This window comes from Cynocephalus volans, chromosome 7, assembly GCF_027409185.1.
Source record: "Cynocephalus volans isolate mCynVol1 chromosome 7, mCynVol1.pri, whole genome shotgun sequence".
Classification (NCBI taxonomy): Eukaryota; Metazoa; Chordata; class Mammalia; order Dermoptera; family Cynocephalidae; genus Cynocephalus; species Cynocephalus volans.
The window spans coordinates 142,708,698-142,736,650 of NC_084466.1; the positions used below are offsets into that span (position 1 = coordinate 142,708,698).

The following is a 27,953-nucleotide window of genomic DNA, read 5'->3' on the forward strand; positions in this document are numbered from 1 at the left end:
CATTCATTTTTAATTGTTTTCCTAAAAGTGAACTGGATTTGTATGCATCTTCGTTTTCACCGCGCTCTTGCTGGTGACCAGCAGCATCATCCTGTCTTTATTAGCATTGGCTCAAGTCATGGAATTAAATGCCCACAGCTTCCTCAGAAATGGGGAGATCTTGACATTTTCAAAAAGGTGTAAACTCTAATCTGATATAACTCTGTGCTTTTTTTAAAAAAAATGTTAGTTTAGGATTAAACCTACTTCTTTTCTTTCTTTTAATATAACTAACTTGATTTCTTTGTCATTATCCTACTTCTAGTGTTGGTATCCTGCAAGCAACTGATTTCCATGTTTTTACATCTTGGTTCCTTAGGAACAAACAAAAGAGTTTTAAGGAAGTTTGGAGTGTGCTTTTATTTAAATTGCTTAGACTTTCTCTCACTCCTGAAAGAAAGCAAACAAATTTTCTTGTTGCCTGTTGTTTTTCTTAAGAAGGTAGAGGATTCTCATTTGATAAGGTGCTAATTTTGTAATTAGTGAAATCTAAAATTAAACTTTTGATATCACGCAATGTTTTCTTTAAATAAATTTTTAAGTTTTCTTTGACTAACAGATGGTGGCCTTGGGAGAGGACAACCATTATATTATTGTTTAACTCGTGAGGTATATGATAGAAATCATTGTTTATCACATAATTGCTCAATTTTGAAAGTCTTATTGCTTGTTTCAACCATGTGTAATAGTCCATTACTGTTGTTAGTCCCTGGGCCATTCGTTACCATTTCTATTTTACCCATATATGTCTGATGTCGTAGATCTGCAGAAACTGAGAATGGAAAAGATACGTTAGATTCCTTGTAAGGATACAGGGGCTAAAGTGTGATTGCTCCCCATGGCACACTGTTAAGCATCTGCCCAATCTACTTTACACAATGAGTCAAACATGGGAATTCCTTCTTTTTCCCTTGGGAAACTCCTCCATGGTTTAAAAGATCTCACTGTTTTGGAATTTTTCTTTATCTGATACCTAAAATTTTCCCATTATTTAAACTATCCTGCAAGGTATTCATAGGCAAGTGCTGAAGAGTTGTCCTAAAAATACAACCTGAAGTTCCTTGTTGCATTGTTGGAATGCTTTTACCTAGGCAGATGCTAGAGATGTTGGTGCTGGCATGATGAACGTGATTACAGTTATGATGGTCATACAGATGTACGGGGGAGATTCTCCCTTCCACCTCTGTTTCCTATCCCAGTTCCCCATGTCATACTCCTCCCAATTCTCCAACCAGGGTAACTGCTGTTATTAATTTCTTACATATATTTCCAGATTCTCTTTATGTATATACAAGCAAATACAAGTGTGCATTTTTCTCCCTGCCCCTTTTAGATAACAAAATGGCATACCATAAAAAAGACAGCAGACTGTGCATTCTATTCTATATTTTGCTTTTTTCACTTTCCAGTTGATCTTGGAGAGCTTTCCTTATCAGTATGTGAAGTTTCTTCATGCTTTTTTTAAATTTTATTTTTTAATAGCTTAATAGTATTCCACTGTATGGATGTACCAAATTTATTTAACCAATCCCATATGAATGAGCTTTTGCTATCCATATAGTGCTGAGATGAATAATTTTGAACTATGTCATTTTTCATGTGGACAAAGATCTTAAGAAGTAAAAGAGTTGATGGGTAGCTCATTGTAATTTTTATTAACTTTTCTCTAAGTGAGATGGAATGTCTTTTCATATGTTTTCAGGAACCATTCTCATCCTCTGCTAGTTTTGGGGGGAGTAGGTGAGGAGTTGTTATTGATCTTTTTCTTATTATTTTCTGAGGGGTTTTTTTAATGTATATTTTGAAGATCAGTCTTGTTAAAGATGGAATTTGCAAATATTTTTTCTAGTTTATTATTTGTCTTTTGACTTTGTCTAATCAAACACTAAATTTATTCTATCTTTATTCTATATTTTGCCATTCAAAATTTTGTATTTTTTATGTGGTTGAAATTACCAATATTTTGTGCTTCTGCATTTCAAATCATAGTTAGAAAGGCTTTTTGTGCCAGGATAAAAGAGATTAAGTTAAGTTTATTCCTGGTTGTTTTATGTTTTATGTGTTTACCTTAGATGGGACTTTCCTTCTTTTATATCTTCTAACTGGTTGTTGTATATGTGAATTGATGTCTGTGTTTTAATTTTGTATTATGCTACCTTATTAATTTATTGATTGCAGTTCATTCTCTTGAATTTTTGAGATATGCAATTATATCATTCGTAAGTAGTGATGGTTTTTACCTCTTTCTTTCCAATTTTACACTTCTAACTTATTTATTTATTTATTTATTTAAATGGTACAGCAGTCTTGTTTTTTTATTTTTTTTTACACCCATTATGCCATGAATTCATAGAGAATAGGTTCCCGCACCTCAGGCTGCTTGCCATTGGTTCTCAGAGTGTGCTTCTCTGGGATGAGCAGGCTGGTGCTTCAGTTGAACTCAGAGGTTCTTTCTCTTTTGCCTTTTTCTGATCATTTTCCTTCATGTGTTTCAGGAAGCCGTCTTGGCTCTTAGAGTGTTCAATGTGCTCAGTACACACATTAAATCTCTTGGCAAGAATCTCGCCCTTGTTCGTTTATGACAATGCCAAGAGCATGCTGAGTAATGCTGTGGACTCTTCCATTTTGGCCATGGGAACATTTGTGGGGCATTCCTTTTTGAACTGTACCCATTCCTTTAATGTCTACAGTATCACCTTTCTTGTAGATTCGTATGTGTGTGGCCAAAGGAACAATTCCATGTTTTCTAAAAGGCCTAGAGAACATATATCGGCTGCCTCTCCTCTTTCCCCTTGTGTTCAACATTTTGGCAAAACACTGGAAGGTGGAAGTTCCAGGCAAAAGGCTATCTTTTATTACTCTACATCTGCTAGTGTTTCCAGTAGAATGTTAAATAACAGTAGCGTTAGTAGTCACTTTTTTTTTTCTTTTTTTGAAAAACAGCTTTTATTGGGGTATACTGGACATATATGTGGCTGTGCATATACAGTGGTGTGCTTTTTCTTTGTTCCTTTGTTATTTCTGTAGTGGTTCCTATAGAGAGTATAATGTGAGTCTTTAGGTTATTAGTCTACTCTCAAATAATATGTTACTTCATGGACAGTGTAAGACCTTACACAGTGTAATCCCGTTTACATGTCTCCCATCTTTTTTTGCTATTGTTGTCTTATATTGTACTTCAACATATTCTATGAGCCTTATGACATATGCTTAGAAGACTTCTTTTGTGTTTACTCAAATTTTATTCTTATTGGACCTCTTTTTTCCTTCATGCAAATCTTCATTTCTCTTCAGTCCTAAAGAACTCGTTTTAGCATTTCTACTAGGGCAGTTCTGCTGGAGATTAATTTTCTCAGCTTTAATCTGCCTGAAAATTTTTCTTTATTTATTTCACCATCAGTTTTGAATGATATATTCACTAGATATTGAATTTTAGTGTGCAGGTTTCGTCTCTTCTTTCTGTACTTTAAAGGTGTAATTTATTTGCTTCTTCCTGTGTCTTGGAATTTTTGATTGTATGCCTGATATTTTATATAAAAGTGCAATAGAGAGTGAATAAGTAAAATTTTATCCAAAGCCAAAAAAAACAAAAACACTACTCCCCTTTCTTTGAGGCTTCTGTAGTAGAGTGGCTAAGTCAGTCTGATCTTCAATGGGTGGTGGTATGCAGACTTAAAAGGCGCTTCAGTTTAATTCAAATGTTTCAAAGCTGGAGTTAGGATTTTCTTTTTATCAGGGCTTAAGCTCTGGGCACTGATGAGTTTCCAAAGATCTCTTTCTGCTTTTCAGCTAAGCCACAAGTTTCCACTTGTGGGAGATCTGCTTCTGCTTTACAGCCCCACTGCTAACATTTTGGTCTCTGGCAAATTTTTTAGTAATACTCCTGGTTTTCTGTACCTTGGGAGATTCCTTTGTTCCCTGCTGCGTAGACAAAGCCTTGGAAGGGTGGTTGCCTTACACTCTTTGAAGATCCAGAATGCCTCAGAGGATTTTCCCTCCTATGTCCCTCTCTCACTCCAACTTTTGGTGGCTGAAATGCTGGAATGCCTCAGATAGGTTCCCATCAGCTCTTCTGCTCCACCTGAGCCTATAATAGCCAAGATCTCAAGAGTGCTTAGCATGGACTTCTCTCAGCTCTGCTGCCTTGCACCTCACCTTCAGAGGACCAGCTGTTGGGAGAGGTCTTGCATAACCCGGGGTGGGGGCAGGAGGGGGATCTTTCCCAGCTCTCCTACCATGCTCCAAGCACTCAGTGATGAGCTATAGGAAAGAGCATTGGTTGGTAGACCCTATACATTGCTCTGTGGCTCAGGCTCCTTAAAATCCTAACCTGTTGTGCCAGCCCTGATGCAGCCCTTAAAAGTTTATTTGAAGTTTGACTGTTTTTTTTTCTTACCTGTATCTGTGGAGAATTCCCCGCATGCCACCAGGAATGAAATCAGCTGTGGGACTCTCCTCTTTTGTAAAAGGTTCATAATTTTCTGGAATGTACTTTATTCAGGTGTCTTTGTGTCATCAGCTTTCTGATAGGTTTTTTAAATGATAATTTTGTAGCTTCTCCTGCTTGTTTTGGTCAGTGAGGTGAAAGCAGTGGTCTACTGTGATTTTCTACATCGTTTGGGAAGCAGAAGTCCTGTGTTGTTCTTTATGTAGCCCTGTCTCCTCTGCTTCTCTGAACAAACCATGTCTAGGACAGCTTCTGCCAGCAGCCAGCCTACACCTGTTCCCACATCTGTTATTTCAAACAAAGGATATAGATTTTGTGCTTCAGAATGAGTCTGTCTTCTTTAAGAAGTGTATTTTGCCTGGTGCCTTTCAAGCTCCGCTGTTGCTGAGTACTCTTATCCTTCACTCTTTTTTGTCACTTTCACCAAGTGTCTTCTGCATAATCTCATTGGCTTTTGGATACTTCTGCACGTATTTTGGGGTCTATGAATAATATCTGTTTTCTAGTTTTGCCAAAAATAGGATTCAGGGTGTATTTGTTCTTGTTCCTGCCCCACCCACGCCACCCCAGAGGGGAAGGAGAGGTAAAAAAGGATGGATGACTTAGAGGGAACCTGTTAATTTACGAAGCTGTGCTCATATTGCGAGTCCCAATCAATCATTGCAACAAAGTTAGCATTTTTATTTCCTACATGCAAATATGCAGACAGAGTCTAAGAACGGGTAGACACTCTCTGCAGTCACACAGATAATAAATAGCAAAACTGGGATTTGAATCATGGTTTAACTACTGTTACATAATGTGCTGATAATGAAGTATTTTCTTTGAAGCTTTTATGTTGTGTCACCATCTGAATTCTTCTTCAGAGTTTGGGATAACATACACAAGTATTTTCTCTTCTAGGGACAGAGAAAGAGGGTGGATGGGAACCTACACCCTCAGCGAACATTGAGGCTCAAAGCAGAGGAAATTAAGCTCATAGATATAAGCAAAAAGAGTCAAAAGCAAAAAGGCCATAAACAGGAGGCAAAATTGAGTCCCAAGAGCCAAGAGGAAGTGGAATAGAACAGCCATTCAGTCTTTCTAGTTAGGAGGGCTTGGGTCATATCTGGAATCAGAATTGAGGTGGCAGTGTTGGGCATGGGTGTGTGAAGCCATCTTAGAATGCTGAGCTGAGGGGCAAACCCACAGTTTTTTATGCTAGAGGAATAAACTTGCTTGCATTCTCAATAATAATTACTATAATAATCAGAGCCCTTATTTTTCTTTAATTCCTAGGATGTGCAAAGCACTGTATTAGGTACTTTGTAAACTTTATCTCAGCTAGAACTGAAGTACATAGGGGTTCTTAATCACAGCTAGAATAGGATAAAACTAGAATTTGAACCCAGGCTCACCAGATGCCCAAATCTGAGGCCTTTCTACCTTGTTATATTGTTTCTTCAAAGGGCAAGACAACAAATTTAAAAGAGTAATAACAACTGCCCCAAAACTCATATAAAAATTAATATGCATATATAATATGAATTATATTCAAAGTAGAAGTAAGAAAGAACAGAAAAAGGAATGACTTCCTCAAGTTTACATATTAAGAGTAAGACTGAGCACACTTTGATTACTGTATGACTTTGGAAGAATTTAGTTCATCTCTGGGTCCAGTTGGGGCTACTGTGCCTAAAGATAATTCAGAGACAATTCTGGGGTATACCCCAGATGATTAAAGAGTTGGAAAATTAGACAGATAAAGAAAGGTCCTTGGATCATTTTCCCTGGGTGGAAAGTTGTAGAGTTGTTAAGTGTCTTCAAGTCTGTGAAGAGCTATTATGCCAAGTATGGTCAGCTGCTGTTTGTTGGTCTTTGCTGTATTTGTAACTGTAGTACCATGGATTTAAGTTTAATTTAGGAAAATAATTCCTGATGGTAGTGATTGTTGGTAAGCTTCTTTGTGAAAGTTAAGGGATCTTCATGAGGATCTTATGAGATGCATTCAGTGTGAGATGATGGGAGGGAGCAGGGCACACTAGAGGACTTCTCAAGGTCCTTTCTAGCCCTAAGGTCCTATTATTAGTGCATATTTATAGAACACCAAAATTGGCTATGTTCTTTTCAGAGACTAGAATTACATTCAGTTCCTGTCCAGTACTATCACAGTCAAAATTAGACAGATCAGCAATACCTTAGTTGCCAAATGAAGCCAAAGTTTGGTGGGCACATGTCTAACTACCCAAAAGTGTGTATTCTCTTCAAGAACAGTAGAGAGTGACCTAAGAGCAGTAAAACATCTTTGGTTAGTGCTAAAACACTCCAATGAGATTTGCATTAGGTTTCTCTAGGCATTGTTGTAAGTAAATAAATACTCATAAATCATTTAGTATTATTTCTTAAGCAATCTACTTTAGAATTTTTGTCCTCCAAACTTTTAATTTATAATAAAATGAAGGAGAAAAAGAATTGCACTTTATTGCCAAACTGTTTTAAGTGGTAGATAATGGTGTTTTCTTTTGAACTGATAACTTTGAACTTCTCTGACCATGGATGATTTAGAATTCATACTAATACCTGAAATAAAAACATAATAAATTATGTTGCTAATTTAAAACTGTTAAATTAAATCCCATATTTTTATTGAAAAAAAAAAGGAAAACACTATCATATGTGACAAACATTAACAGTTAACATTGTTTGAACTTGAGAGGGATAATGGTTTTATATTTTAGTTTAACATTATTATCTATCTAATCAAGAATTTATTTGACATTAAGCTATTCTCTGACATTAGCTACTTGTTGAAAATCACCTTGCCAGGAATCTCTCCTCTTTTCTTCCACTAATCTTCATATTGTTTAATCATTTTAACTCTATATTTGGGCTGGCTGGTTAGGCTCCATTGATTACAGCATGGGTCAAGGGTTTGGATCCCCGCACCAGCCAGCCACCAAAAAAGAAGAAAAAAACCCAAAACTTTCTACTTGGAAATAATTTCAAACTTTTAGAAAAGTTTAAAGAATAGTACAAAGAACATACACATACCCAGATTTACCTCCATTTGTTTCATCATTTGTGCATGCGTTCTCTACACACCTTTCTCTCTTTACCTGTACTTGTGTATGTATATTTGAAAGTAAGTTGCATACATCATGCATGATTTTATGCTTTTAAAATAATGTAATTTTATAACTTTCTTTGAAGTAAGAACAACTTTTCTTAGATAGCTCTATCATTTACCAAAATATAGAGGTAACTTGAAGCATTATATTTCACCTTCCTTTGTCCTGTTATCTGTTTTTAAATACTATTAGTGATATCCTTTTCATGTCTGTATATGGAATATGTTACTTTTTCTTACTGTTCTTTGATAAAGCCTAGAGTCTTGACAAAAGCACCTCTTGCTACAACATGTAATGCAATAGCTTTGCCAAATGACATATTACAGGATTTTACAAAGTGCTGAATTCTTGTTACATAATTTTAATTGAAGAAAATTCATTTTCAAAATGTAAATATTTGCATTTGAATAATTGAACTAATTAGATTTCTACTTTAGTAAAATTATATGGGTTTAATTGAAGTTTTTGACTTTTAAGTTTGTTTGTTTTCTGTTTCAGTTTGATGTGGAGTCAGAGGGCTGAATTTGCAGATTTTCTTATTTCCCGTAGAGTAGTTTATGGTTCCATAAGCGCAAGCCTGTATTTCACGGAAGGAGTAGCTACATAAGATCCAGAATGAAGATGTGGCTTACAGAAAAAGGAACAGGATTCAACTTGAAAAAAAATAATTGAGGAGGAAATGAAAGTATTTTAGATAACGATGGGCATATTGATATTATTTTCAGTTGTAAAAATTGTCTTTTCATATTTTTATTGATTTATCAACATCTTCAATGTCTGAGTTAACATCAACTTTGAATAGGCCAATTATGAATATTCTTCAAAATAGCCTTAGATATGGTGACGTCAATTCACTGAAGTTTTTGTTTGTTCTAGTGGTTATTGAAGACACAGAGCCAGAATCATTTTAGGCTTAAGGAGAATGTTGGTCTCACTACTCAAATTGACTCTTTTGTGGGCAGAGGCACTACCTGCATTCCCAGAAGGACCATAGATCAGAGAACAAACTCAGAATGCAATACATGTCACCTTCTTCATGTAGCCACTGAATTTGACTTGGAACTTTATTAGACAGACTCATTCTCCTCTGATAACATTTAATTCCTGTTTGTTAGTGTTTTTTCTTGTGTGTTTATTAGTATTAAGCATACTATGTGCTTGCTTTATGTTAGATCACTGCCAGAAAAACTAGACAGAATTAGTTCTAAGAATATTTTTCTTTCTGTAGCACCCACATGCAAGATGTGTGATCTTTAGTAATTCTTATTCACTTGAAAAATAGCAATTTGTTCCCGTCAGTAGAGGATAGGTTTGTTGTTTTAAATCGCTGGGTTTTGTTTTTGTTTGCATGTTCCCCAATACAAATTGAATGGCTGACAAAAATCTATTTGTATGACAGTTCAATCTAGATAAGTGCCCTCTGTTTCCTAACAGTACAATTTGGGGTCTCAGAGATAAAAGCAAAGTGAATGCCAGGCTTGTAGCAGAGCTTCTTCATGCAGATAACAGAGGTAATCCGTATTCCTCAGGTCCACAAATCAGACAAATAAACAAGAAATATGTATGCACATCGTCTTGTTTGAAATGGTGCTCTTTTACCTTCTACATAAGAAAAACATGAGAATCTCTAACTCATGGGAACAATAAAATAGCTGATATGAGATATGTGTATATTTGAAATTAAAGAGAAATGTGGTATTGACTTAGAAAGTTGGAGAGAGGTCTGTTGCTTAGCATCTTCCCATAGTATATTGGCTTTTGTTGAATGAATTTGCTTTCTATTTTAACATTCCCATTCTGAAGTAAGTTAGATCTTTAGACAATGATTTTTTTTTTAAATAGCTTTGATATTCTGCTAGAGGTAGAGTCAAAGGGGTCTCTTTCTCTCCCCAAGATGAGGAGCTGTACTTATTGGTCTGCCTCTGCCTAAAAACATGTAGAAATCTTTCCATAGAATTATTTCCCCAATATAATTCATATATATAAAGAGAGATGAAATATGTGTTAACAACATATATAAGGAACTGGAACTAATATATAAGGTAACAAACATCCTGGAAATATAGCCAAGGGCTCCAGTTGTCAGATATTCTGCTGATTGATTGGATTTGGAGAGTAAAGGAGAGAGTAGGATAATTTTTAGGTTTTATCTAAGGAGACCATGTGCATGGTATAACCATCCATCAAATTAGGGAAAACAGGAGGAGGGGCAGTATACAGAAGAAAGATAATACCCCACTTTGTGTGTGTTAAGTCTGAGATATCTTTTAGGTGCCTAAGGTGCCCAGTTGGTATTGGATTTGTGAGTAGAATGTACAGAAAACATCTTTGCCAGCTTCTAGGTGGTAGTTAGAATGATGGGTTTAGATAAGGTCATTCAGAGACGTAGGAGAACACCAGCATTTTATGGGCAAACTGAGAGGGAACTTATGATGAAGTAACTGAGAAGAGGAGACCAGAAGGATAGGAGGAATTCCAAGGGAGTGTGGTGCTTAAACTGCTAAGGAGAAAGTGGACTACATTGTTAGATGCTGTTAAGAGGTCAAATAAAAAAAGGACTAAAAAGTGGCTATTGGAGCCAAAGTTGGTACCATATGAACAACAAAATGAATGCAGCAGTATTGGATTATAACCCAGAGTACAAGTAAATAGCCCTGAAACTACACTGATATAAATAAGTGATTGAATAATGACTGAATTGAAAAATCTCCTGTGCAGGAGAATGCCAAGTAATTTAAGTAGATACTCTGTCTTCAGGAGGTGGGGCATATTTCCCCACTCCTTAAATGTGAGCTACACATATCAAGGACATTATGAGAAGAGGAAAAGAGTAACTTAACTTTACAGTGGAGAAACCTGACAAACACTACCTCAGCCAAGGGATCAAGGTCAACATCAACAGTGACAAGTCATGTTGATAGTATGTAGCCTTGATGTGATGTGATGAAAATGGCACTTTGTCTCTGTGGTCTTCCTCCAAAAAACATATAACTTCAGTCTAACCATGAGAAAAATATCAGACGAATCTCAATTGAGGGACATTCTACAAAATATCCTATGAGTCCTCCTCAAAACTGTCAAGATCCTCAAAATCAAGGAAAGTCTGAGAAACCGTCATAGACAAGAGGAGCCTCAGGAGACATGACTACTACAGGTTGAGTATCTCTTATGCAAAGTGCTTGGGACCAGAGTGTTTGGGATTTTGGATTTTTTCAGATTTTGGAATTGCAGAATACATACAGGCTGAGCATCTCTAATCTGAAATTTAGAAATCCGAAATGCTCCAATTAGCAGTTCCTTTGAGTGTCATATTAGCGCTCAACAATTTCAGATTTTGAAGCATTTTGGATTTCTGATTCTCATATTAGGGATGCTCAAACCGTAAATATAGTGGATTCTTGGATGAGGTCCTGGAAAAGCAAAAGAACTTCAGGTAAAAACAAAGGAAATCTGAAAAAAAAGGATGAACTTTAGTTAATAATAGTGTATAATATTGAACAATTGATTCATTAATTGTGACATACTGGGTGTGGGCTATCATTGCAACTTTTCTATACATCTGAAACTATCATAGAATTAAAAGTTCTTTTTAAAAATGTGCCTAATGATTTTAACAAGTAGGAAGTCATTGGTGATCCTGGGGAGACCTGCAGAGTGGTAGGGAAGCATCCACTTTGTAGTAAGTTGAAAAGTGACTGGGACATGAATAAGTGGAGTTAGTACATGTAAAATACTCTTTCAAGAAGCTTGGCTAGGAAGGGAAGGATAAAGAGAGATGGGGCATTAGCTGGGGAGAGTAGTATAGGGTTACACTTAAAAGTGTTTATACTTAAAGGAAAGAACCAGTAGAGAGTGAAACATTGAAGATACAAAAGAAAGAACATTTAATTGATGAAGCAAAGCCCCTGGGTAGGCAGGCTTTTATTTTATTCAACTGAAAATGGAGAATCTTTTAGAAACAACATGTTGTTTATGAATCAGGTATGAATATTTATATTTATTTTATTATATTTTGTTTTAGGTCACCCTAGTACAGAAGTAACCTTCAAAATGTTTTCATAGAATATTTGGATTAAAATAATTTTTTTATATTGCCTAAGCATCACAGTTTTATTGACTATATCCACAAAACATTAAAATATATATTGTACATCTCTGAATTATGAACACTAAACCTCACTATAACACAGCATATTCTATAATAAGGAATCTGGCACAACATGGTTCCAAAAGTAAGTACTAGGAAGAAAAATTATAAAAATCGTTTGCCTATGAGATAGCTGGTTCCAATCTAGAATCTTAGAGTAACTGAGGAGTCACCAGATCCTATAGGTAAGCAGGCAGTTCTTAACACATCTTAATAACTGGTGCGGTTCCTCTCTGAGCCATGTGAGTAGATTATTGTTGCTTTACGGTGCAGCCTTTGAAGATTAGTGTTGCAATATCTAAGTAACACCCATAGGTGTGGTTGTGACTCACCCTCTGAGATCAGATGTTTTACTCTATCAAATAAAACATTTTACCTTAAGCATTTGTCACCCTTGAACTCTCAAAATTATTGTTATCGTTATTCCATATGTTGACAACAATGTATAAATAAAGGTTTGTTTATTTATTGTTTGTTTATTTATATATTTATATATTTATTTATTTATTTGAAAGAGGGTGACCAGAAACAAAATCCGCAGATTAACGAATTAGGTAGCTGGTGATAAATTCATAGAACTAGGTCAAGGGTGCAGCCAACCTTGGCTTTGGGGAACTAAAGTAGGATGGTGGTGTAGTAAAATGAAAAGAACACTGGCATTGAGAAACAGGCTCTGTCTTTCTTCTGCCCAGTCTTTCCTAGAGCTGTGGCCTTAGGTAGATCACTCATCTGGCTTAGAACACTTCATCTCTGAATTTGTAGCCTAGTCTAGATGATACCTCATGTGATAACTCTGTGTCAGTTATAGAGTCCTGAGGACCATTTATTCTAAGATGTCTACATCACTTGAAATTATGGTTATGAACAGATTCTCAGCAAATGATCGCTTTTTCTTTCCAATGCTAGTCAGATTACATAGGAAAACTAGAATTATATAAAATAACTACATAAATTTTTATACTTTGTTTCAGTTGTTCATTCAAAAATACAAACGAAACAACTGTTGCATAGCATTCATTTATCAGAGTATCATTTTCCAGTGAGGGTGTGTAGGATATTTATATATCATTAACAAAGAAAATAATAAACATTGTGACATTTTGATTCTTTCAAGTAGAGTCTATGGAGTTATTTTATTTTACATTCAGAAAGATTTTAAAGAATGAGATTTCCTCCGCTGCATACTTACACTATTCCAGATGCTGACAACATCTGGACATTCTATCATGAGCTCATTTTATGAATGAAGTAACTTAATTGTTGATTGACAAGCTAACATGATCTACAACACAGCCACACTGTGTTCAATAGCAGTGTCAAAAGTCATAAACTGCAAGCATATGCAAGCAAGTGGGACCATCATATGTTGCATTTTGAAGCACTGATGCTAAACTTAAATTTCAGGCTAAAGTTTAGAAATGCTGGAAGAGGAAATGAAGAAGTGCAGTTACATGATTTCTGGGCTCTGTTTTGCAAATCATTAAATGACATAATAGCAATGTGGTCAGAGTTCCTAGTATAAATAAAAGCCTACTCTAGTATTGTGAAACACAAATAGAGTTATTATTTCATATGCAATGCATATGGGTTTGTGTGAGTCTATATGTGTATACACACATATCTAACCTCATCATATGCATATAAATATTCACATGTAATACTATAGCTAAATTTTTAAAAGTAATTAAGAGGAAATTTGATGTATTTTATCTTGCAAACATAAATATCCATTACAAATATGTAAAATGTGTTTGAAAGTATAAGCAAAAATGATAAAGGAGAGTGATTATGATAAAAAGACAAAAATTTTCAAAAAAATTTTTAAATCTCTTTTCCTGGTATTATATACTAAAGAACCGTGGATTATTTCAGCATTCTCACGGTAACCTGCTCTTCCAACCCTTTTGGTCGCCTAGCAGGAGGGTGTGTTAGTATTTTCTCTCTGGTGGCTTGCACATGGTCCATTGGCCATGAGTTTATGATAGATAGAAAGTGTGCTTTCCCTTTATTAATGCTACAGTACTGACGACATGTGGCATGTGCACTTTCCAGCGAATGAGCTTGACCTTAAACTCTAAACAGTCCCTTGAGCAAGAGCAAGCCATGTTTAGTGGAATGATTACTTGGAAGAAACAGATTGGAACTTACTTTCTCTGATAACATTAAAGAAATGCAGTAACATTTTTATTATTGGAAGCCATCCAAAAATTGCAGCACCACAAAGTAAGGCAGGACAAAATAATGCAGTAGAATTGCTGGGTTAAATAATATGTACTTTTTAAAGCTACTTTTGATATACATTGACACATCATTTTTTAAGAAGGGTGCACTAATTTATACTCTCAGCCATGTATGTGTACTAGTTTTATTGTATCTTTTCCAATATTACCAATCAATATTTAGTTGAATATGCTTTGTAAGTTATCACATCCAAGGTGTTAGGATAGGTTTCCATTTTTTTACAATACTCAAATCCTCACAGTAGCCCTGAGAAATAAATTTTAACACCACTATTTTAGAGATGAGGAAGGAAGCTGATATTCAGAAAACTGAATTTGACCAAGATCACATCCTGAAATGTCATCTCTGTTCTTTTCATTTAGTGCCCTGTGCTTTTTCCTCCTAACACTTTTCCAGGGATCAAACGTTTACCTAACATTTTACTTTGCCTTTGCCTAAACTAAATAGTATGATATATTTTAACCTTATGTCACTTTTTGCTAGAAATCGATACAGCACGAAAAACACTGTGATAAACAAAAATTCATAAATTTCTTTTTTTTTTTTTTCTCCAAAATGTAAGTTTCCTGTTGTGGACTGATGAGCCTTTTTCAGTCCTGGTACAGGAGTGTTGTATGTGTCTGAAAAGCTGATATTGGCCATGGAGAAATAGAAGCGAGGTTAAAAATGGAACACTTTGGTGTTAAAGATAGATGCATTTTAGAAAATGCCAACTGAGCATTACAGAAGTATGATATTATTTAATTAGAACCAGGTGAAATTAGGTAAGGAGTGAATGCCAGCAATTATATGACTAGCTAATAAATATAATTTCATGGTATTCTGTAGATATCCTAAAGTGTTAATTATAACAGGAGCAGTTAAATTCTTTGGAGCAGTTAAATTCTTTGGCTATGAAAGCATAGCACTTTTTAATAGATGTATCACCTGGTAACCTTGGGCATTATTAAGTATATGGAGACTGAAAGACATGGTAGAAGCAATGGAAAAGTCTGGCCAGACTGGGTAATTTGTTTTAGACCTATGGAGAAATCTGTTAACCATTTTTTCTATAGACCAATTTGATTAGGAAGTGGGACAAGCTGTTCTTTCATTACTTCCAAAACTGTATTGCACTTTGTATCAATTATTTGGCTGTCTGCAGCACATAGATTAGAATAAAGGGCTTTCTCAGTGTTTGTGAATGTTGTGGATTGCTGATTGGTAATTAAAGTACTGAATGAAGAAAATTAGGCCAAAATAGAATGGGAATGAGAAAGTCTTAATTCTGTGATACAGATGTTGGAAACAGATTGTCTTGAGCAGCCCATTCAACGTAGTGACATTCTACAAGCCATGGAGTATTTGCTTCCCATGTAAAACTCAAGTCAAATGCCTTTGAGATGGTTTCTTCTCCCGTGTCTTGTGATGTAGCTGTATGGGTATTAATTTAGTGAAATATCCTGTCTGCCAGGTGTGGGAACTAGCTGATTTTATTGTAATACCAGATCATTACTTAATTCATATGCAACAGAGTACAGCACATGGAAAGCATTATAAATCTATTTACAATGTGGCTAGTCTGATGATAACATTGTATTAAATTCCCAGGTGAGGCAATTTAAGCAATTGCTTTGCCATGTGCACACCATGGAAATTAAATTCTCATATACGCTTTAGTAATAAACCAACTTCATTGTTATGCTTTTGCTGGTGGTGGGCTGTAGAATCCTCATTCTGGTTTCGTATACCCTGTTTCACATGTAGAATCATAGAAGAGGCGGTAACAGATCACAGCTCTTAATTAGTTTAAACTAAGTTAATTTGTTTTGTTTCTCATTTAGCAGTGCCTGTCCAGGAACACATTCAGTTCACAGTTGGGAAATGTTAAGGCTTGGGTCAAGTAGATAGATTGTTTCAAGCCAAACTTCCAGACAGAACTGAGCAAGTATATCTGTTTGAACTTGGCTTGAAGAAAAATCATCAAATCAGTGTGCAAAAGTCCTATTTGCACCAAGTGAAAACAAAATCGCTTTGAATCTGAGATTCCTGCTTTTATAAACAGACTCACTTTTGTCATCAGTTTAAAATAGCCATTGAAACTTTGTGCATCTAACTTCTTAGTTTTTGTAACAATCAGTTGTTAGTCATATTTTTCTCTATTTTTCATATATGGTCTGTAGATTTTTTTGTCCAATTGTGTATAGTCCACCTAAGTATATACTTTAGCAGGAATTAGTTTTACACAAACACACAACTACAAGTGAGGAATACTCTTATATTTAACTGGCGGGGGGGGGGGCACATATTGTCAGTTGAAGCTTTTCTACCCTCATGGTACAGACCAGAAATTGCAGTAGATTACAAACTCCATAGAGCTTCTGTCTTCTCCAGAAGCCACACACAAAGCACAGTAGACAGTGGCAACTGACAACTAAGACTAAAAATGTTGACAATTTCTTGATTTGCCTGGTTAGCTTATGTATAGAAGTCATTAACTATTTATAAAATGCATTATGAATTGGGTTCCTTCAAACTGTAGCTGAATGTGTGACATTTCAAACTCAAATTCTCATGCTTGCATTTGGCTAAAGTACAGATTTTATACAGTTGATAATAACGTAAAAATATTTTAGTTAGGTTTATCAAGATACAGTAGATGTTTCAGCTTCATTAACTTTGAATCCTCCAATATTAAGTATTATGTAGGTACTTAGTAATGTGGTATGAGATTTTTTAGAAGTCTTTGAAAGGTAACATAATTTATTGATGTTTTGGAGGAAATTATCCATAAACTAAGCAGTTTGTCATTCAAAGGTATTTGCCTTTTTTGGTATTCAATTAGTTTAGTGATGATCTTGCAGGCTAAATTATGATTGATTACAGTTAGCTTACTTAAAATTTAAAAATCATATAAAATTATGAGAAAGTACTAATGCCAGGCATCTAAATATAATTCTTAGTAAGAAAAAAAAAAGTCTTGATTTGTTTTATTTTTGTTAAATGAAACTCAAGTATAGAGTTCAGTTTTCAGCATTGTTATGTCATTTTCATGAGGAACTATTTCTGATATTTGAAATGAGTTGTCTTTTCATTCTTTAAGAGAAGTCAGTCCTGTCAGAGAACACTTTGTTAAATTCAGCATATCATTTGCTTAATTATATCCGGAAAGCCATCTAAATGACCAGTGTTTACCATCCCAATGGTAAAGAATGACATTTACAGGGACCACCCTTCAACTGTGGATAAATCCTTAGTTCTCCTCTGTTTTTGAGCATGTACACTCTTAATTGCTGATTTTCAAAAGCAGTGGATTCTAACCAAAACAAGATTAGATATTTAGAGATACGTGTTTGTAATTTTCTTCTTCTTTTGAAGTATAGTAAATCAAAATAAGAATATAATGTAATTGAACAATCTATGCCAATTTGTTGATATTTTGGTGAAAAAAGGGAAAAACAAAAACAATCTCCATATGATATTCTTGCATACTGTGGGATGTTTTAGTCCCCCATAGTGATGAAATGAATAATTAAAAAGGCAACTCTGATACCACAGCCTGCTTAAAGGTTCTCATTTCCTTTAATGCTGTAAAATACTTTTGCTTAGCTGGCTTGAAACTACCATAGTGGTAACTCCAAATGGGCAAAAGAAAGCTTTGGCTTGGTCTAAATATTGTATTAAGCTATGAAATGGACTGTGCTTGTAATTTAGCATTTTTAAATACAAGTCTGTATGAAGTCAGTAGAAATATCTAATTAATAATGGCTTCAATAAATATAGTAGGAGAAGTGGGCTTAACATATGCTGTTTGTGGTGAAAAAAGTGTGGCATGTTCACAAAAGTTGGGTCATTCCTGAATTGTCAAGAGATCTGATACAGATGTCTTTACTGAACTCAGGCTAATGACTTCTCTATTTTGTTCTTCTCCTGTGGTATTGTTGGTTTTATTTATCTACTTACAGACTTATTTCAGTTGCCAAGGTATAGGATATACATTTGTGGCAGGGGAATAGGGCTTGGGATGGAAACTCGGGGCAGGGGCAGGATGCCACTATCTCCTTTATACCAAAACATTTTGCAATTCTTGAGCCTTTTTTCTGAGTCTATCCAGAAACTGCTAGAATGGGGAGGAGGTTTTTATATGGTAGAAGAATGAGCACTGAGCTGTGAGTCAGGACCCCAGGGTTCTAGTTTCAGTTTAACCAAAGCTACCTTTAGAATTCCATGAGGCTAATTTTTTTTCCCTAAAAAATAATGGGGTGCCTAGATTTATTTATTTATTTTTTTAACACTCCATTCAGCCTTTTTCAAACGGATTCTGCCAGAGACTTAAGTCTTTAATAGTATGTAATGAACTAAATTCTCTCTTATGTAACATCCTTGGGAGAAATGAGAAAAGAGTCACTTAAATACTTTTCTGTGATTTGTGGTTCAGATAAGGAACCCCACTTGAAAAAGGCTGTACATTTAAAGTGATTTAAAGTCTATTGGTTGCTCTCTACTAAGGTCCTTTTAAATTCTAATATAATATAATCTTATGTTTAAGGTATTATGATTTCTTTGTGGTCAAGCAGCATTACTCATTCTCTAGTTTAAAAATATCATTAAAAATCTCACTGCTGACTTCTGCTTATGGATTATGGACAGTCTTTTTAAGCTATAATATTTTTCAGATCACAGTTGAACAGGTAAGAAGTTTTAAGTTTCAAACTGTAGACCCCAAATTAGGAAGAGATAAGTGTTTCCCTATTGCCATCTTTTAATTGACTGTTTTTGCTTAGTTAGTTCAGTAGCAGAAAAGGTAACAAAGTAACTTGTAAATCCGAATTTGGGTCTGAAACAGTGATGCTGAAGTAGGATCTGAGGACCACACTCTTGCTTCAAAACTAAGTTTCAGAGCCTTTTAGCTTTTCCAAATGTGTGTACATTTAGATAATTCATGAATTGCTTGCAGACATGTCCCTCGGACTTTACAGGTAAGGGAAGATTTCTTGTAAAACAAAATTTCAGTGTGTGAAATGGTGACTCAGGCCACTTATCTTTATTTACTGGGATTATGAAAAGTTGACTCATAGCCTACTTGCCTTTATTTACTGGGATTGGGAAATTTAATTTATTATACCAGACAGACAGACACACAAACCCATTACTTTTCCTTAGGCCATTATTTATAGAGACCTTGGAGAAATTTAAATTATTCTTTGGACAGGGGACAGATTTCTAAATTTTCTCTTTTTCTGATTAGTAACATCACGATAATGAAAGAAATATAGATGTGCTGTTATTGGCATTCCAGAGTTTAGTTGGAGGTATAATTATTATTCCAGAATTAGAGATTTTTAAAAGACTTAAATTGTATAGTCCATTTTCTGCCACAATATTAAAGACCCACACATACCCTTGTTTTAATTACAATCTGGCAAGTTTTACAGATGTACAGCTATCTAGCCGTATAAGCTCATATTTCTTTCAGTTTAGTGGTCTTATTTGAATGATGATGTATGGAATAATATACAAGTTCTGATCTGTTTATGAATATCAATAGAATACTTACATAATGCAGAGTTTTCTTTCATTACTGGCATTTTAAAAACTTTTAATTTACCTTAAACTTCTCAAATTTTGGAACTTTACACAACTTTGGTTTGCAGATTTGAGTCAATAGGTTTCCATTAGGGGGCTCTCGAGGTTTGAGATGATCAGCCTTGATACCAATGCTTCGAAGCCTTCACTTTCTAATGTTCATCTTGCTCTCTCCCTTTTTGTTTTGTTTTATAGAAAAGGTCACGGATCGCCTACAGTGACGAAGTACGGAATGAGCTCCTAGGGGATGGTGGGAATTCCTCAGAGAACCAGGTAGAATGCTAATCAGGAAGGCCCGGTGGGTGGCTGGAGGGTGAAGGAGGTCACCAGCACACTGGGCTCTCAAGCTGCTCCTTAACAGTATTAGCAGCAACTCATGTGGAAGCGATACTGTTTAATGCAAAGCTGGAGTCTTAATCAACTTCAAAATGTTTCTCGGAGATCTTACATTTAACCCTTTACCTTGTGATCACTGTCTGCTATCTTTTAAAAAAATCTTTTCTTCTCTTTTCTTTATTATTTAGTACTTAAGGAATAACTTGAAACACACTGTTTGCAGACAAAGCCAAGGTCTTCACCTCAAACACATGTAAAAGGAATAAAAAAGTACATAATACAGCTTTGATAATAATGCAGTATAATTAAATCAACACTTGGAGCAAAACAAATGAAAGTGAGCTTTCAAAATTCAACAGGGCAGCTCTATCTCCTATTGTGTAGCTTCTTAAAAATACATTCACCAAAATGCAAATTGTAAGCACCAGTGTGGAACTTGGACACCATATAGAGGACCTGCTTCTGTCAAATAATAGTAATATTAAGAATAATAACAATAATAATAGGATATGTCTTTTTTGCTGTTATAAGATCTGCGTGGGCAAAAAATAAGATACAATTTCTTCTTAAAAGGCTTTTTCAACTTGGCTGTCAATTCTCATTGGATCACACAGCAGTTTCATGAGTCTAATTAATGTCCTGCTTCTTTCTTTGAATTAATACTATAGACTTCATTAATTCATGTAGATAATATATACAACTTTTAAAAAAAAGTTTAAAGAATCTCAGTGTAGAGATGACTTAAAAAATGTCTCACACAGTCCTAGTGACTGATTTTCTTTGACTCTTTTTAAAGAAAATAAATAATAGAGGACGTCAGAAGCAAGACCTGAATGTGTTTATTGTTACTTTGGAAAGTATTGTAAAGGTCTCTACTCCACCTAAATAAAAATGAACTTAAATCATTCACTGAGTAAACCTAATTAATGAGATAGTAAAACATAATATATTGACACACATTATGAAAATTTCATACTTGTATTTACCAATTCAGATAGATTATATTATAGGTCTACACAGGCTGACACTATGTTACTATTTACTATAATGTTAATTTTGTAAACAGGGTTATTGCTTATGTGATTGAAGCCCCCACCCACCCACCCCAAAAAGGAAGAATCACTGAGCTGATTATGTTTGTTTTGGGAATGATCTCACCTCTTCCACTATTTGAATGTTATCAGCCTGAGTTCAGACATGTAAACACGTTCAGGTTTGACTTGGGATTTTAGCTTCCCTGATTGAAATGTGAGAATAGCTACAGGAAAAAAAATAGCACATCAAACATAAAGGGGTGATGTGATAAAGAGGTTTTACTCATAATAGATTAAATAATGTGAGGATGAGAGAAAAAATATTTCCTTCCTTTTTTTAAGTGAGATTTAGATTGCTCATACCTCTTGAATGAATGAGTCATAATTTTATGTCCTATCTACTCCAAAAAAGTATTATCTTTTTTGCAAAAATGTGAATGTGTAGTTCCCATGTCAATTCTCTAAAAAGCTATAGATCTTTCCCTCATTTGAAACTACTGCCTAATGTAGAGGAAATAGAAAGGAAGGGGGTGTTCCTGTCTAACTCAGACTCCTTTATTGTAATGGATGTTGCAGTTCTATGACAGAGATTCTTTTTTTTTTTTTTTCTGCAAGCATGTTCACTTCTCTTTATGGACATTTTATTTTATGTGCCTAAAACATTTGCCTTACATACATATAAGTATATATTTTTTTAATGCCTAAAGAAAAATATTCCACAAAAATGACTGAGTTCATATTTTCTGAATTTTCAAATTATATTCCTGTCACTTTAAAGTGATTATGCAGAGATTTCCTCTGGACGTATATAAATCAAACTTACAAATTCCAAAAGTACTTGGAGAACCTGAAATTTAGTTGTAAGGAGCTGTCACTTCAATAAATAGAGTATGAAAAATTATAGTCATGAGAATATGTAACTGTTAGATTATTACTTATGTGAACTTTTTCAGTCTAAAATTTGAATGAGGTTTGAAAGTTCAAAGAGACCACACTTAACTTTTTGGATATTTTGTTACCAAGTGGAGCAAAATTTCCATATCTTGATGAAGTTATTATATTTTGTTTTGAGGCTCTTTGTCATAATTTAGGAATTAAAATTCCTTAAACCAAAACACATCCTTAATCAGATATGGTCATTTGAGAATAACTTTATTCTGCATTAATATTCATTTAGACTTTGGAATCAAAGCAGAAGCTCTTTCTTTAAAGAAAGAAAAGATTTAAGTTGACTCTTCAATTAATTTTTGTAGCTCAGTAGCTGAGAAGACAGTTTTTTCTGGTAGGATTACCTATGATTTATGAAATGTTTCCTATCCATAAATAAGTTTATTTTCAAGTTAATTTTTGAAAAATTGATTATCAGAACTTCTTGGCCATGTAATATTTATGATAAACTTCTAATATACAAGTAACACTTGGAGATAAACAAAATGAGGCATAAATAGCAATATTTGTTTAATTGAAATTGGGATATATCTGTCAATTAACAAATATATAGGTCAGAAAAAAAAGCAAGGAATAAATAGCAATGATTACAAATAGGTAAAATAAAGCACTTACTAATTATTTTCAATGCCATATTTACATACTCCCTATAGTCACTTCCTTGTAAAGATTTAAACAAATATGTATCCAATAACTATTATGTGTCATTCTCACAATTTATAATACAGTTTTTTAAGGCATCTAAAACTTGTCAATACATATAAAATCTGCCAATTAACTACAGCTAATCTGCCAATTAACTATGGAGTACATTAATTTACTCTTAGATATATAAACATTTCTGCCATAAATAGGAATGTCAAAATTTCAGAAATTAAGGATTTTTCAAATGCACCTTTAATGTCTTTCATACAATACACATTTCATTTAATTCCCAGTTAATTGCTTTGTGTAAATTCATTTCTGATTCATATCCTTTTCATTCAATCAAATATAACTAACTCATCGTTGATTTACAAAGAAGGGACAAAATTACCTACTTTGCACATTACATTTGAGTGTTGTTGGGTAATGATTGTGGACTACTGTCTCAAGCATTATCATTCTATTCTTTTAAAAATCATATCTGCCATTTCAAATGGCAACATTTTATTTGTTTGAGAGTTGAGTTCTTGAATGTAGTGATGCTGTAGAGGAGAAACTTTAATAGTTCTTACCTTCTTAACTCGATTTTGTTTCATGAGACTCATTTTCAAAAAAGGGAAAGAAAAAAAATTTAAAGAATAAAATCATAAAGCCATTCATAATACAGTATGATAGTGGGGCAAATAAAATGTTCCAAGCTCTAGTTTTGGACACTAAGTCTCTCAGTTTCCTTATGCAAAATTATATTGATCAGTGACTCTGAGTAAACCCTAAATAGAAGGTTCTAAAATATATATAAAGAGTAGGATATTTACAAACGTGTGGAAATTTTTGTGGTAAAGCAATATTTAGCAGATAATGATTACCTAATTTTTTAATACGAGGTTCTCTTAAGTTCCGATTTGGGCTTGCTGTGCATAAAGTGTGTCAAACTTCAGCTACAGACCAGGGGGTGAAGTCGGTCAATTTAATTCCCCAAGATCTAAAGAAGGTCGGTATCATTTCATATAGCCCTGGCAGAGCAGATCATTACCAGGCACAAATCTGCTCGTTACGTGCTGAGGGTTTATAGCTAAATAAATAGACTGTCATCATAAGTTCAGAAAATTGTGTGTTCGACCCACGATAATGTGTAAAGGGCGTTTAATAGAGTTCAGCATTTATTCGTTATCTGTGTGCGGACAGAGACGGCAGTGGCGTTATCAGCTGTAAGAAAAAAATGCGGTAGTCCTGGGGTCACGTGACGCTCCGCACAGGCGCCCACGAGCCGCACATGCTCTGCAGTGCAGTTTTGATTTTAGTCACAGCAGAAGGCTTAACCACAAGAGATTCCACCGGTTCAAACCAGCGTAAACCAGATTTCTTCAGCCCACAAAGGAACAGATTACCTCTTGTATCAAATTCTGCATTGGGAGGGAAAAAAAAAACCAAAAACTCTTTGTTTCAAAAAAGATGTTGATTATCATAACTCGACATGGTGGCACTGCACACTTTCATGTCGTCTATGAAGGAACTAGGAACTCGAGAAAGTACGAAATCACTACTTACAGTGTCGTCTAAGCATTGATAATTTTCAAAAATAGACCATCTTTTGTTTACTTGAATGAATAACTCTCGGCCTAACTTAGGGAGAAAAAAAAAAAAGATAAAGATTAAAAAACCTCCCATTACCTAGCTTAGCTACAAATCCGGTGTGGCGCTTGAATGCAGCCATGCGGCACAAACCAGATAGAACGTTTTTTGTTTGGAACCTATTGAAAAAACAAATGGGTAGCATTTTTAAACACTCATTGATTATGGCAGGGTAGCATGCCCCAAATGGTCTCTATTGCTGAGGAGTAGTTTTAAACTTTGGCCCTTTAAGTATCATAGTCAACTGAAGAATGGAGCCCCCAGAAAGAAAAGATAGCTGTGCGATCAATTCCCAGATCGTCTCTTTCTGAGAATTAACGTTCGTCTTTTTCTCCCATGATGTTACAATAGCAAAGAGAAAGATTCCAGTATATGATAGGCCAGGTATTTCACTTTACAATTTTACTTCTTCTGGGGAAGAGTTGTAACTTTTCATGTGAAATAATGAGATGCTTTAGTCGTACGCACTGAATGGTTGCTGAGAGAATGAGTATATTAATTCCAAATAATGACAATTTCTTGCCTATTTTGAAAGGACAATATTAAAGGTTTCATTTTTGCTATACTGTGAGACGTAAAATAAATTTTGTACCCTTTTTACAAAGGATTCTTAATTTGAAATCTCATTCTTTTGTACTTGAAATACAAATGAAATAACAGAATAAGCTGGAGTGCATATTGCCTTCCTTGAATTTGAGACAAAAACAACATTAAGCATTGAGAAACCCAAGTTATAGTAAACATGATACTTTTAGAGAGACTTATTGTGAGCAATTCATGGCACGTTTCTCCCAAAGCAATATTTTAATTTATTGGCTTCCATATGTCAAGTGTTATAACAGATGTTACAGATACTTGGATGTTTAACAATTATCAGTTGTAGACCTGATTTGCTGAAGATGCAAATTTCAGACCTAAAATGTGGTTTATAGTCTGTTGCAGCCTAGGTTTCAGTTTCTATTCATTGTGGAAACTATGGTTGTGATTTATCTCAACTGTACGCTCATATTTCTGGTTTAGAAAAGTGTCACACACACACAGAATGAGCCAGATAAATGGTTGTATCATTTCCCTAGTTTCTAAAGAGTTAAGCAACTTGTTTTTATCTGTTATATTTAAGACAAATAGAAAAATATTCTACATGAGGATTAAAATGTTATCATAGGAGAATTTAATACCAAGTAAAGAGTAGTTTTTTATTTGACCATAGTGAAAACAGATTGCAGTACAAATGAAGTAAGAGAGTGCATTGCTTTGATATGGCCCAGTTTACAAGATAAAGAAAGTTGAAAAATGAAGAAACAATTCAAAAATTAAAATGAAAACATGCCATGCGATTGCAGTCGCCTTGTAAGCAAAACAAAAACCTAGAAACTAACTCTGATGTACACAGTTGTTCTAAGGATAGTGAAATACCTCCTGGTATTATGTCCTAATTAATATAAATAAGTATTATTTATCTTGGTATACTTTATTCTCAATTAAAATAATGTTACCTTCAAATGCAATCTTATTATTAGAGTGGGTACAAGTATGACATTAACATAATAGTTTGTTTTAAATACTTATTGGAACCAAGGCATGAACTATTAATCATTCTCATTTGTAGTTTAGTAAAATCTGAAATCAGTTGTCAAGATTCCAAATAGAGAAACATCCTGAAAACTTGTATGTACAAAACCTCTTCAGTGCTACATTCTTAGAAGAGAGGAACAGTAAACTTGTTTTCTTTCTTTATAATATAGACTTCTATGAAGTCGTTCCCCTTTATTTCATGATGGTGTCTTAGATGTACTTTAAAAGAGAATTTCACACTATTCTCTTTGTTTAATGTGACAGTGTGAGAAAGTGATCTTTATTCGTTCAAAAAACTCTGCATGTAGTCTATGTTTAGGTTCTTTTAATGTGTTTGTCTGTGATTTTTAAATGCTAAACATGTAAACAGATAAATTGTCAATGTTAATTCTGTATCCTGTCACACAACTGATCTTTCTTTCCTGCCATTTCTTTCCTTTTTATCTTTTTTTTGCGCATTCATGTTGCAGTTGATAAAATTACGTGAAGAGGTGAGTACCTTCTAGATTCCTTTTTTTTTTTTTTTAATTCTGCTTTTCCCTATAAAATTGTTTCTAAATTTGAAGTGGATCTTTGGGCCCATTTTTCCAGGGAAATCTGCGCATAGCAAAAGTATTGATTATACTGGTCAGAAATCTCTGCTAACCATCTTTTATGAAACAACTATATCACAATCATGTTTATCACAGTGGTTATTCTTCTTTGTTGCATTGGAGGAACGTTAATATTTTAAAGGCCCCCAAAAGAAAGAATTATAAAGGAATATCTTTAAACTGTAACTGAGTATAGTTTTATTGTAGGCTTTAACTTCAAGTTCATTTTGTGTTGATTTCTCAAAGAAGTTAATATGATTTAATTTTTTCTCCTGACATTCCTATTTACTTTACTGAAAACTGTTAAGTAAACTCCCTTCCCTCTCCCAAAATTCTTAGGTTCAACATAAGACACCATTAATCTGTTATCCTTTTGGGGAAACACACATTTGTTATAAATGTCTCACTCATCTGTGTACATAGATACTTAAGAATAGCCAAAGCTCTCATCATTGTTAAATACTTTTCTTTTTGTAGGAAACGGCACCCAAGTGAGTTCTCATTTTTCTGAGTTTGCTAGTCCGTTTCATAATGCAGCTCTAGACTCTTTTGTGGCCTGGCTAATATTTACAGAAATGTTTATATTTCATCAGTGAGCAATGCTGAATGATTCTTTTTTAATTATGCAAACATATCAAATATGTTTCGGTGTTCTTTTTCACAGATAGAGTAGTTATATTTTTTATTTAATGAAGTCTAGTTTTGTTATTTTTCTATTAGGACATAAAATTATGGCCCACATTGCAATTTAAAAATTGTCTAATTTCTTATAATAATCAGAGTACTATAAATTATTTTCAAATTTAGATTGACTGCATTGATTGAGATTTTCCTAGTAGTTTTTTATTGGTTTGTCAGCATTCTCTAGGTAATGCAAATATTAATTTAGAAGCTTGTAGATAGTGGTTTTTAACAACTCTTCTGATTTAAGGTGCATTAGTAACGTTCTTTCTTAGTAAAAGTAATAATGACAGGTGAAATGAAAGGAAAAAATACACAAAAATTCTCACTTTCCACCTTTTTGGTGTTTTTTATCTTACCTACATGGAAGCAAATATATATACTAAATGAATATAATCAGTTACTGTTTTGATGTATAAGATTATTCTTGAGGTGAGTGCTATATCAACATCATTCTTCTGTGAGATAGAGTATCTGCTTGTATATATTTGCATATGCTCATGTTTAGGTGAAGAATTTGAATTTTCAAGTGCTAATGGAACTAACAATAGACTTGAAAACCTCTATAAGAAGAAACTACACAGAGATTGTCCCTGAATTTTAGCAATTAATATGATTAATAAAATCTTGTGCTTTATTACAATCAGAATTTTTGACAGAATATTTATTTTTGTTAAGCTGAATTGTGTGGAATTAGAAATCCTAATTCTAAAAGCTAAAACATTACACTTACATTTCTTTTAAAATATATTTTATTATTTGATAGCTTAGTTCTTTTGTTCTACCTGTAAAAATAGTTTCATCAGTTATGGTTTTGAAATTCGTGTTTCCAAAATTGTAACCTGTAATGGAATTATATAATTGGAATAATTAGATCATTCAGCTAGTAAAATAATACAATCTGAAATGTTCTTTTGACAGTCTTTGATATGGACATAGATAGCATTGATATTTATAGAATAG

At 34.2% G+C, this 27,953-nt stretch overlaps 1 protein-coding gene across 6 annotated transcripts in view; it reads left to right on the top strand.

The window, feature by feature from the left end:
- The window catches only part of VTI1A (vesicle transport through interaction with t-SNAREs 1A), a 354,592-nt gene that overhangs the window by 66,027 nt on the left and 260,612 nt on the right, over positions 1 to 27,953 (top strand). For 4 of the 6 annotated variants that reach the window (XM_063102244.1, XM_063102245.1, XM_063102248.1 and 1 more), the window contains exons 4-5: positions 19,742 to 19,819; positions 26,187 to 26,207. In XM_063102244.1, coding sequence (XP_062958314.1) covers positions 19,742 to 19,819; positions 26,187 to 26,207 — 99 coding nt within the window. The remainder of the gene's footprint in view (positions 1 to 19,741; positions 19,820 to 26,186; positions 26,208 to 27,953) is intronic. The other 2 variants (XM_063102246.1, XM_063102249.1) reach the window with 1 other exon arrangement.